This window comes from Palaemon carinicauda, chromosome 28 (genome assembly GCF_036898095.1).
Source record: "Palaemon carinicauda isolate YSFRI2023 chromosome 28, ASM3689809v2, whole genome shotgun sequence".
Classification (NCBI taxonomy): Eukaryota; Metazoa; Arthropoda; class Malacostraca; order Decapoda; family Palaemonidae; genus Palaemon; species Palaemon carinicauda.
This window is the reverse complement of record NC_090752.1, coordinates 59,503,798-59,516,297: the sequence shown is the minus strand read 5'-3', so window position 1 is coordinate 59,516,297 and position 12,500 is coordinate 59,503,798. Positions and strand designations below refer to the sequence as shown.

The following is a 12,500-nucleotide window of genomic DNA, read 5'->3' as shown; positions in this document are numbered from 1 at the left end:
GGCTCCAAAAGAGGATCCGGCACCAAAAGGGACCCTAGCTCCTAAAGGGACCCTAGCTTCAAAAGAATCCCCTACTCCAAAAGAGTCCCCGGCTCCAAAGGTGACCCCGGCTCCAAAAGAGACTCCGTCTCCAAGAGTCCCCGGCTCCAAAAGTGGCCCCGGCTCCAAAAGTGGCCCCGGATCCAAAAGTGGCCCCGGATCCAAAAGTGGCCCCGGCTCCAAAAGTGGCCCCGGCTCCAAAAGAGTCCCCAGCTCCAAAAGAGTCCCCGACCCCAAAAGAAACCCCTGCTCCAAAAGAGACCCCTGCTCCAAAAGAGACCCCTGCTCCAAAAGAGACCCCTGCTCCAAAAGAGACCCTGCTTCCAAAGAGTACCCGTCTCCAAAAGAGGCTCTGGTTCCAAAAGAGGGTCTGTCTCCAAAAGAGGCTCTGGCTCCAAAAGAAACCCTGGCTCCAAAAGAATCCCCTGCTCCAAAAGAGTCCCCGGCTCCAAAAGAGACCCTGGGTCCAAAAGAATCCCCTGCTCCAAAGTTCCTGGCTCCAAAAGAGTCCGCGGTTCCAAAAGAGTCCCCGGCTCCAAAAGAGTCCCCGGCTCAAAAAGAGTCCTCGGCCCAAAAGGGACCTCTGCTCCAAAAGAGACTCCAGCTCCAAAAGAGACCCCTGCTCCAAAAGTGGCCCCAGCTCCAAAAGTGGCCTCGGCTCCAAAACTGGCCCCGGCTCCGAAAGAGTCCCCGGCTCCAAAAGAGACTGGCTCCAAGAGAGACACTGGCTCCAAAGGAATCCCTGGCTCCAAAAGAGACCCCGGCTCCAAAAGACTCCGTCTCCAAAAGACTTAATGAAGACCAAACGAAAGAGTAATACTGAATAGGGGCCTGAAATAGTTTGTTTTTATTTATTTTTCATCTGTTGTTTAGAATTCAATATAGTTATCAAATTTAAGGGCTAAAAACTGTTGAGAGAGAGAGAGAGAGAGAGAGAGAGAGAGAGAGAGAGAGAGAGAGAGAGAGAGAGAGAGAGAGAGAGAGAGAATTATGCAATTTGCTGTTTAATAAATTGTGACAGATAATTAAAATTTTCATCATTTAATATCAATATCATTATCATTATCATTATTGTCATTGTCATTAAACAAACACTTAATGCTCATCAACTTAATCATCACGGTTATCTACTAGTCTACAAATTAGTCTACGAATTATTACATGCACTGTTAAAAAACCCGCAATTTTAATCAGAAATTCTCCGTAAAAATACTGTATACTGCTCTCAGTCATAATTCAGTAAAATATAGACGACCGTAATTATACCCTACTTTGTTATTATCTTTTACGGCTTAGTGACCGTAATATCATTCCTTTACGTCGATATATCCGTTTTTAAAACGGTAAATGCCGGGCAACATTTATTCCAGGATTTTTACCGTTTTTAATGCAAATTGCTAACAGTGTCTGTCTGGAAACATTTATTTCAGGATTTTTTATCGTTTTTTAATGCAAATTAGTTAGATAGTCACCGGCCTTCATTAAAAAGAGGCATTAAAAAAGAAATAAAGAAAAAAAAAAGAGGAAACGAGCAATTAATTTTGTACTCACCAAGGACATTTTTCTCCCGAGGAACTCATCTCCGTTGCTAATTCGATAAGCCTGAAAGTAAATGAAAAGCACAAGTTGGGTTTCATCTTTTAGTTCGGAAAAAAAAAAAAACGTGAAATTCTCAGTTTTCAGGGTTCTTTTAACATCCTTGATAACGCTCGTAAGAGTTCCTGCTTTGGAAGTGCATCCATGATTTTGACAATTCGTGTCAGGAAAAAAAATCTTCATTACCACCGTTATCCCTACATCAAGGGGTCGGTTGCCTGATGGGCCCTCTCCAATGCTTTCTATCTGAGTCATTCTTTTCTCTCCATATTATTCTTCTCCTTTTTTTCATCATTCAATTCTCTGCCTCCCTCTGGATCTTCTCCCCTTAATATGTTCCTCCCAAGCCCTCTTCACTCCCTCCCCACCATCCATCCTCAACACATGTCCAGACCATCTCAGACGTGATACCCTTATCACCTCTGTAATCTTTACTACGCCTGCCATTCTTCTCATTTCATCATTTTCCAATCTTGTGTGAGCAGCAAGATTTATCCCCAGTTGCACCTTGGCCCTGTATGGCTTCCCATACATTCATAATACCCTTAGCCGAATTTCTACCCTTAATAATCAAATTCTCCCAACTGATATTAAAGATGTTTTACTTTGGACTTACTACACTTAGAAACTCAACTTCGAACCCATAATCATCTACAATCTGAAACTTGGGAACCATCTTTTGATGTATAATGATTCACTTCGTAGGAACGTATGAATCTCATGCGATGTCTGTTGGCATTACTTAACCCTTTCTTTCACTGCCATTAGTGTTTTAGTCAAAATTTGAAATAGGAAACTATCTTTTAAACTCATCCAAATTATAGAAAATTTGCATTCAACGGAAAAGTCTTAATAAGAGCATTCCAATAAACCAATAAATATCAACAACCTTGGGTTTTTGTGTGGTCTAAAACGATTTTGCTACATCAGAAGTTTCATTGAATTCACCACTGGCAATGAAAGGGTTAAGGGACTTTGCAGATAGCTGCACCTATTCCTTGGCTTTCTGCCTTACCGCCATTGTCGCTTCCTCTCTTCCATCTATGGATAGTAGATGGAGAGGGTTTGGGCATGCTCTTCGCACTCCCCAAGAGATTAGTTCACCAAACGTTCACCTGAGCTCCCCAAGGCACTTGAAAAGTTTGAAGACCCATGCCTACATGCCTCAGGACTATAAAGCACGAAGTAGGAGATGATGAATGGAGAAGTATTGACTTGAAAGGTCAAGATAGAGACTACTAGCGAAATCTAACCAAGGCCCTTTGTGTCAGTAGGCGCAGGAGGAGATGATGATAATGATGATGGCTAGTACAGTGGTTACGTGTTTGCCTAGCAATCACATGGCGGCAGATCGATCCCAGCACGGGACCGTGAGTTTAAGCTGTTCACTGGGGAGGCCACTGCTGTAGTTGGGCACTACAGTGTAGGGGGTGGGCTTTTAACACATCTTAATTTCTCAATCGAGATAACAACTGTAGGATTTACACCTTGGCACTGAAAGCCCTCCAGCACCCACCTGGCCATGATCCTCTTATTCCATTCCAATCTTCTATCCAATATCTTAAATTCTCATTCCAAATAACAACTGCAGGATTTTCACCTTGGCACTGAAAAACATCCAGTGCCTCCAGTTGCCACCTGGCCATGACCGTCACATTCCATGCCAATCTTCTATCCAATATCTTAACTTTTCATTCCAAATAACAACTGCAGGATTAACATCTTGGCCCTGAAAAACCTCCAGTACCCACCTGGCCATGATCCTCACATTCCATTCCAATTTTCTATCCAATATCTTAATTTCTCATTCCAAATAAGAATTGCAGGATTTACATATTGGCACTGAAAAACCTCCAGGGCCTCCAGCACCCACCGGGCCATGATCCTTACATTCCATTCCAATTTTCTATCCAATATCTTAATCTCATTCCAAATAACAATTGCAGGATTTACATATTGGCACTGAAAAACCTCTAGGGCCTCCAGCACCCACCGGGCCATGGTCCTCACATTCCATTCCAATTTTCTATCCAATATCCTAATTTCTCATTCCAAATAAAAACTGCAGGATTTACATACTGGCACTGAAAGACCTCCAGTGCCTCCAGCACCCACCGGGCCATGATCTTCACATTCCATCCCAACCTTTTATCCACCCATTACCTCAATGATTGCAGGAGCAACGAAGAACAAGACCAGGCTGACAGTGAAATAGGAAGACGCCATCTTCAGTGGCGACTAACCTATTACTGCCACGATCCTCAAAGCTCTATTGAAGACAGTCGAGAGGTTCCGGGCAATTAACTACCGAGACGTCTGGTCACTGATGATGATATAAAATGTTTGAAGTCAAAATGAGGTTTCGTAAAACTGTGCCATATACTGATTTTTAATCTGGCCATGAGCGATGACTTTACCTCTGTTATTACAAAGTTTAATAAGCAATAATTATTTATGCTAATCATATAATTATATCTAGGGACATATGGCGACATATATTTCTCGTTAGAATTAATTTTGTCCTTTTTGTATAAGGTTGGTTGCGGTTTTATAACATAAAAGTTACATTAGAGTGGATATTTGCTGTTTCCCTTCACTTGAGGTGTAGGTTTATTAAAACTACTACTTTTTGTTTTTTTTAACCAAAAAATCATTGAACTATTATTTCTTGTTGTATGAGGATAAATTTGGATGTGTTATGTCTCTTAAAGAGTAATATTAGAACTGATATACAAAGAACAAATTAATTGGAGCTATGTCATATTAATTAGGGTTTTTTATTATGTTAATGAAAGAGGTATATAACAATTATTTCTATTTTGTATCAGTTGAATTACAGTTTAGATTGAATATTCGGTTCTTAATCAAGTAGTTATATCAGAGTGAATAATTATAGTTTTGTAAGAGTTTTGGATCAACTGAAGAGGTATTTTAAAATTGATATTAGTGATTTTTTGATAATTGAAGACTTATATTAGTACAGCTAGTTACTCTAGGCCATTTCTACACTCATGATAACAAAATATTCAAAATTAAAATAAAAAAATAATATATATATATCTATATCTATATATATATATATATATATATATATATATATATATATATATATATATCTATATCTATATCTATATATACATATATATATCTATATATCTATATATCTATATATATATACATATATATATCTATATCTATCTATCTATATATATATATATATATATATATATATATATATATATATATATATATATATATATATATATATATATATATATATATATGTATATACAGTATATATATGTATAGTCATTTTATTTTGAATATTTTGTTATCATGAATGTACACTCAAAAGGGAATTCTCAAACAATATAATAAGTCTCTAGATGGACGTTTTGTTACCTCGCTCTGGTTTTTATTTCAATTTTTTTTCTCATAAGAATCACCCTTCTATTTTTTTTTTTTGAATTATATCTCCCCCATTCACCTTTATCTAGATTGTTAATTTATCCATCATTTATAAAACAAACTATCGATGAATCATATACCATCCGTTCCTCAAAATTCCTCTCTTAACACCATTCAATACACATTTTGCCAATCGCGGCCCCCCCGCCTTTATTTTAGCCTTTCATCTCTCCATTTTCCACTCGGAAGTCCTTGAGAATATATGAGATAAATGACTTTGACTTCTTAGGTGGTCCAAAAAGAAGCCAAGGTTGTGTGCTTAAGGACCCTCATCTGGTCCCTGGAACAAAGGTTGTGTGCTCAAGGACCCTCATCTGGTCCCTGGAACCAAGGTTGTGTGCTTAGAGAGACCCTCATCTAGTCTCTGGAACCAAGGTTGTGTGCTTAGAGAGACCCTCATCTGGTCTCTGGAACCAAGGTTTTGTGCTTAGAGAGACCCCATCTGGTCCCTGGAACCAAGGTTTTGTGCTCTAGGACCCTCATCAGGTCCCTGGAACCACGGTTGTGTGCTCAGGTACCCTCATCTGGTCCCTGGAACAAAGGTTTTGTGCTCTAGGACCCTCATCTGGCCCCTGGAACAAAGGTTGCGTGCTCAGAGACCCTCATCTGGTCCCTGGAACAAAGGTTTTGTGCTCTAGGACCCTCATCTGGTCCCCTGGAACAAAAGTTGCGTGCTCAAGGACCCTCATCTGGTCCCTAGAACCAAGGTTGCGTGCTCAAGGACCCTCATCTGGTCCCTGGAACAAAGGTTGCGTGCTCAAGGACCCTCATCTGGTCCCTGGAACAAAGGTTGTGTGCTCAAGGACCCTCATCTTGGAACAAAGTTGTGTGCTCAGGGACCCTTATCTGGTCCCTGCAACCAAGGTTGTGTGCTCAGGGACCCTCAGCTGGTCTCTGGACCCAAGGTTGTGTGCTCAAGGACCTTCATCTGGTCCCTGAAACCAAGTTTGTGTGCTCAGGACCCTCATCTGGTCCCTGGAACCAAGTTGTGTGCTCAGGGACCCTCGTCTGGTCCCTAGAACCAAGGTTGTGTGCTCAGGAACCCTCATCTGGTCCCTGGAACCAAGGCTGTGTGCTCAGGGATCCTCATCTGGTCCCTGGAACCACGTTTGTGTGCTCAGGGACCCTCATCTGGTCCCTGGAACCAAGTTGTGTGCTCTAGGACCCTCATCTGGTCCCTGGAACCAAGGTTGTGTGTTCAGAAACCCTCATCTGGTCCATGGAACCAAGTTTGTGTGCTCAAGACCCTCATCTGGTCCCTGGAACCAAGTTGTGTGTTCAGGGACCCCCATCTGGTCTCTGGAACCAAGGTTGTGTGGTCAGGGGTCCTCATCTGGTCCCTGGAACCAAGGTTGTGTGCTCAGGGACCCTCACCTGGTCCCTGGAACCAAGGTTGTGTGCTCAGGGGCCCTCACCTGGTCCCTGGAACCAAGGTTGTGTGCTCAGGGGCCATCATCTGGTCCGTGGAACCAAGGTTGTGTGCTCAGGGGCTATTATCTGATCCCTGGAACCAAGGTTGTGTGCTCAGGGACCCTCATCTGGTCTCTGGAACCAAATTTGTGTGGTCAGGGACCCTCATCTGGTCCCTGGAACCAAGTTGGTGTGCTCAGGGACCCTCACCTGGTCCCTGGAACCAAGGTTGTGTGCTCAGGGGCCCTCACCTAGTCCCTGGAACCAAGGTTGTGTGCTCAGGGGCCCTCACCTGGTCCCTGGAACCAAGGTTGTGTGCTCAGGGACCATCATCTGGTCTCTGGAACCAAAGTTGTGTGGTCAGGGACCCTCATCTGGTCCCTGGAACCAAGTTGGTGTGCTCAGGAACCCTCATCTGATCTCTGGAACAAAGTTGTGTGCTCAGGGACCCTCATTTGTTCCCAAGAACCAAAGTTGTGTGGTCAGGGACCCACATCTGGTCCCTGGAACCAAGGTTGTGTGCTCAGGGGCCCTCATCTGGTCTCTGGAACCAAGGTTGTGTGCTCAGGGACCCTCATCTGGTCCATGGAACCAAAGATGTGTGCCCAGGGACCCTCATCTGGTCCCTGTAAGCTACTCCCCATTCAAATGGCCTATCATGAACGGGCCAGGTAATTTGCAACAACAACAACAATAACAATAACAATTCACTCAGCCTATATGCATTGGTCTATTCATTGTTGCACGAATGTATGTAGGTTAGTGCTTTGTTAAAGATCTTGGGTCATTATTTGGCCTCGTAAAAGATCAAAGGCCATTATTTGTTAAAGATTGAAGGTCATTATTTTGCTTTGTTAAAGATTAAGGGTCTTTATTTTACTTTCTTAAAGATCAAGGGTCATCATTTAGCTGTGTTAAAGATCAAAGATCCATTTATTGCTTTGTTCAAGAATAAGGGTCATCATTTTGCTTTGTTAAAGGTTAAAGGTCATTAATTTGCATTGCTAAAGATTGCCATCATTATTTTGCATTGTTAACGATCAGGGATCATCATTTTGTCCTGTTAAAGATCATGGGCCATTATTTTGCTTTGTTAAAGATCAAGGTTCATCATTTTGCTTTGTTAAAGATCAAGGGTTATTGTTTTGCTTTGTTAAAGATCAAGGGTCATCATTTTACTTTGTTAAAGATCAAGGGCGAAGATTTTGCTTTGTTAGCTATCAAGGGTCATTATTTTGCTCTGTTAAAGATTAAGGGCCATTATTTTGCTTTATTGAAGTTCGAGGGCGATTATTTTGCTTTGTTAGCCATCAAGGGCCATTATTTTGCTTTGTTAAAGTTCGAGGGTAATTACTTTGCTTTAACTATCAAGGGACATTATTTTGCTTTGTTAAAGGTCAAGGGTCATCATTCTGCTTTGTTATATATCAATGGAGATTCTTTTGGTTTGTTAAAGATCAAGGCCTATTGTTTTACTTTCTTAAAGATCAAGGGTCGTTGTTTTGCTTTGTTAAAGATAAAGGGTCATTATTTTGCATTGCAAAAATTGAGGGTTATTATTTTACATTGTTAAAAATCAGGGGTCATCATTTTGTCTTGTTAAAGATCAAGGGTAATTATTTTGCTTTGTTAGAGATCAAGGGTAATTTTTTTTGCTTTGTTGAAGTTCAAGGGCCATTATTTTACATTGTTAAAGATCAGGGGTCGTCATTTTGTCTTGTTAAAGATGAAGGGCCATTATTTTTCTTTGTTGAAGATCAAGGGTCATTATTTTGCTTTGTTAAAGATAAAGGGTCATTATTTTGCTTTCTTAAAGATAAAGGGTCATTATGTGCTTTGTTGGAGATAAGGGCCATTATTTCGCTTTGCTAAATGTCAAAGGCCATTATTTTGTATTGTTGAAGATCAAGGGTCATTATTTTGCATTGTTGAAGATCAAGGGTCATTATTTTCCATTGTTGAAGATCAAGGCCTATATTTTTGCTTTGTTAAGGGTCAAGGGTCATTATTTTGCCTTGTTAAACGTCAAGGGCCATTATTTTGCTTTGTTGAAGATGAAGGGCCATTATTTTGCATTGTTAAAGATCGAAGGCCATTATTTTGCTTTGTTAAAGATCTTCATTATTTGGCTTTGTTAAAGATCAAAGGTCATCATTTTGCTTTGTGAAAGATCAAAGGTCATTATTTTGCTTTGTTAAAGATCACAGGTATTGATACTGTCCCTACTGAGGTGAGTGGCTGATATTATTTTTGGTCTATTTATATTTCTGTGTTTGTCTGTTTATTTGTTATTTTTTTGTTTCCTTTCTTTACATAATAATTACTATAGTCAATTCTTTTAGCGAGTCAGATTTGCAGCGACTCGCAGGGGTGCACGTTTAGCTCGGAAACGTTTCCTGCTCGCTGATTGGTTAGAAAAGTTAATTCTAACCAATCACGTAGCAGGAAACTTTTTCCGAGCTAAAAGGGCACCGCTGCTAGTCGGTGCAAATTTGCTTTCTTTAATTGAAAATTTCAAGTGATTTGCACTTTGGATCAATAGACCTCACAGAAATTTGGTTATCATAGGTTTATGGTCAAGGTCACATTGACCTGAAAGGTCAAAATCATATTTTTACTATAACTCTGTCAAATTTCATCCAATTTATTGAAAATCAAAACCAAAATCGTCATTTTACAGTGTGAAAATATAAATCTTTATATGAAAATAGTGAAAATACAAAGTTTCGAAGATTTGTAGGTTCAAGGTTCAATGGTAGGTTCAATGGGGTCGAATTTTCAAGGTTACAGAATGGTCAAATTTAATTTCACCTGAATTCAACAAGTTTATTCATATTCGTTTAATATTATTGACGGATACTGCAACTATGCAAAAATATTTAGAGCAATGGTAGTGTTTAATGTAAAAATTCATCTGCAAGGGTGAGGTTTCCCGTGTCTGACACCACTTGCTTTTGTTTTGTTGAAGAAGACGGGTCATTATTTTTAATTATGCGAACGGCAGGATTTGCCGTGTTTGACACCACTTGTTTTGATTTGTTGAAAATCATAGGACATTATTTATCTTTTTATGTGGGTGTGATTTGCTGTATTTGACACCGCTTGTTTTGCTTTGTAGAAGATGACTTCATCCTTTTTCTTTGTTTATGGGGATGGGATTTTCTGTTTGACACTAATTGTTTTGATTTGTCAAAGAGCACGGGTCATTATTTTTCTGTGTGCAATAGTTATAATATGCCGTGTCTGACACCGCTTAGTTTTGCTTTGTCGACGATCACAAGTCATTATTTGTCTTTGTTTATAGGGATGTGCTTTGTTGTTTGACACTACTTGTTTTGATTTGTCAAAGAGCACGGGTCATTATTTTTCTGTGTGCATTAGTTGTAATATGTCGTGTCTGACACCGCTTAGTTTTACTTTGTGGACGATCACAAGTCATTATTTTTCTTTGTTTATAGGGGTGTGATTTGCTGTTTGACACTACTTTTTTTGATTTGTCAAAGAACACGGGTCATTATTTTCCTGTGTGCAATAGTTGCAATATGCCGTGTCTGACACCACTTAGTTTTGCTTTGTCGACGATCAGGGGTCTTTATTTTTCTTTGTTTATAGGGGTGTGCTTTGCTGTTTGACACAACTTGTTTTGATTTGTCAAAGAGCATGGGTCATTATCTTTCTGTGTGCAATAGTTATAATGTGCCGTGTCTGACATCGCTTAGTTTTCCTTTGTCGACGATTATGAGTCATTATTTTTCTTTGTTTATGAGGGTGTGATTTGCTATTTGACTATACTTGTTTTGATTTGTCCAGAGCACGGCTCATTATTTTACTGTGTGCAATAGTTGTAATATGCCGTGTCTGACATCGCTTTGTTTTGCTTTGTCGACGATCATGAGTCATTATTTTTCTTTGTTAATAGGGGTGTGATTTGCTATTTGACAATACTTGTTTTGATTTGTTAAATAGCATGGTTCATTATTTTACTGTGTGCAATAGTTGTAATATGCCGTGTCTGACATCACTTTGTTTTGCTTTATCGACGAATCACGAGTCATTATTTTTCTTTGTTTACAGGGGTGTCCTTTGCTGTTTGACACCACTTGTTTTAATTTGTCAAAGATCACGGGCCATAATTTTTCTTTGTCTATAAGGGTGTGATTTGCTGTTTGACACTACTTGTTTTGGTTTGTCAAAGAGCACGGGTCATTAGTTTTCTGTGTGCATTAGTTGTAATATGCCGTGTCTGACACTTAGTTTTGTTTTGTCGACGATCACGGGTCATTATTTTTCTTTCTTTATAGGGGTGTGCTTTGCTGTTTGACACTTGTTTTGATTTGTCAAAGAGCATGGGTCATTATTTTGCTTTATTAAAATTTGCAGGTCATTATTTTGCTTTGTTAAAGATCACGAGTCATTATTTTGCTTTGTTTAAGTTCACGGATTATTATTTAATATCACATTGTCATTATTTAAAAACGTTAGTTAATTTCCCTGAATCATCAGTAGATTAGACTTTTATTCCTACCCCAAGACCAATTATTTGTGTATTATGTATATGAATTGCACCTATACATTGAGGTTCTCAATTGCCTAGAGGTGTTGAAGGTAATAGACTTGAACTATGATAGTTTATAACTCAACACTTTAGTTACGTAGTTGCATAGGACATGAAACCTGTACTTGATACTGAAATTCCCTATTAGACTTTCTGATTGATTTTGGCGAGATATGGAACGTCAAAGTCCATGACTGGTGAACGCCAGACTGGGGTTTGAGTCGTGAGTTTTTGTAGCCGCTGCAACCTCACCATCCTTGTGAGCTAAGGATTGGGGGGATATGGAAATCCTATAGATCTATCTGCTGAGTCATCAGCAGCCATTGCCTGGCCCTCCTTGGTCCTAACTTGGGTGGAGAGGAGGCTTGAGCTCTGATCATACGGTCAGTCTCTAGGGCATTGTCCGACTATGTTCTCAAGTCCCTCTCAAACTCTTTACTTTCTTTGGTCGCTGTAACCTTACCATCCTTGTGAGCTAAGGATTGGGGGGTTAGGAAGAGCCTATAGATCTATTTGCCGAGTCTTGCCTGGCCCTCCTTGGTCCTAACTTAGGTGGAGAAGAGGCTTGAGCGCTTATCATATGGTCAGTCTCTAGGGCATTGTCCGACTAGATAGGGCAATGTAACTGTCCCTTGCCCCTGCCATTCATGAGCGCCCTTTAAGCCTCCAAATTATGTTGATGATGAGCTCTTATGATAAGGCATCTTTTGATTATATTAGACTTTTAACAACAACGATGACTTCGACAACGATGTGATTACTAGAGGACATTTGCTTGAGGGTAAACTTGGGCACACTATTCTGTCTAATTTCTCTTCCTCGTGTTTTGTTAAACTTTTTATAGTTTATATGGGAAATATTTATTTCAGTGTTGTTACTGTTCTTAGAAAATTTTATTTTTCCTTGTTTCCTTTCCTCTCAGGGCTATTTTCCCTGCTGGGGCCCCTGGGCTTATAGCATCCTGCTTTTCCAACTAGGGTTTTAGCTTAGCATTTAATGATAATAATAATAATGATATTTATTTATTTATTTATTTATTTATTTATTTATTCATTCATCTATTTATTAGAACTCACACATTCGAAACCTTTTTTAGATAAAAAAAAATGGCTTAATATTGTCTAAATATCTCGTTTGTTTTCTAAAATATAGAGGCCTACCTGGCATAACATATGTCAAATCAGTATGAAAGAGTGACACATCTAACAAGAGCCAATTAATGGTGTCAAGAAAGTTTCTACGTAGAAATACAATGTTTTTGCCCCTCATTATCAAGAGGTGATGGTGTCATTGTCTAAGGAACGCTGATGATGAGGATTTTGTAATCATAACTTTTGGCTTTGCTAGAAAAATAGACATTCAATTTATTAGAAAGGAAAACAAAGAATAAGAAATAGCTAAGATTAAGATAAAGGTAGCCTATAAATACCAT

General features: G+C 39.5%; 2 protein-coding genes across 2 annotated transcripts in view; both read left to right on the top strand.

The window, feature by feature from the left end:
• The window catches only part of LOC137621836 (skin secretory protein xP2-like), a 930-nt gene extending 74 nt beyond the window's left edge, over positions 1–856 (top strand). The window contains exon 1 of the mRNA XM_068352343.1: positions 1–856. This exon is cut by the window's left edge and continues 74 nt beyond it. Coding sequence (XP_068208444.1) covers positions 1–856 — 856 coding nt within the window.
• The window catches only part of LOC137621833 (protein SpAN-like), a 341,729-nt gene that overhangs the window by 117,113 nt on the left and 212,116 nt on the right, over positions 1–12,500 (top strand). The window lies entirely within an intron of this gene.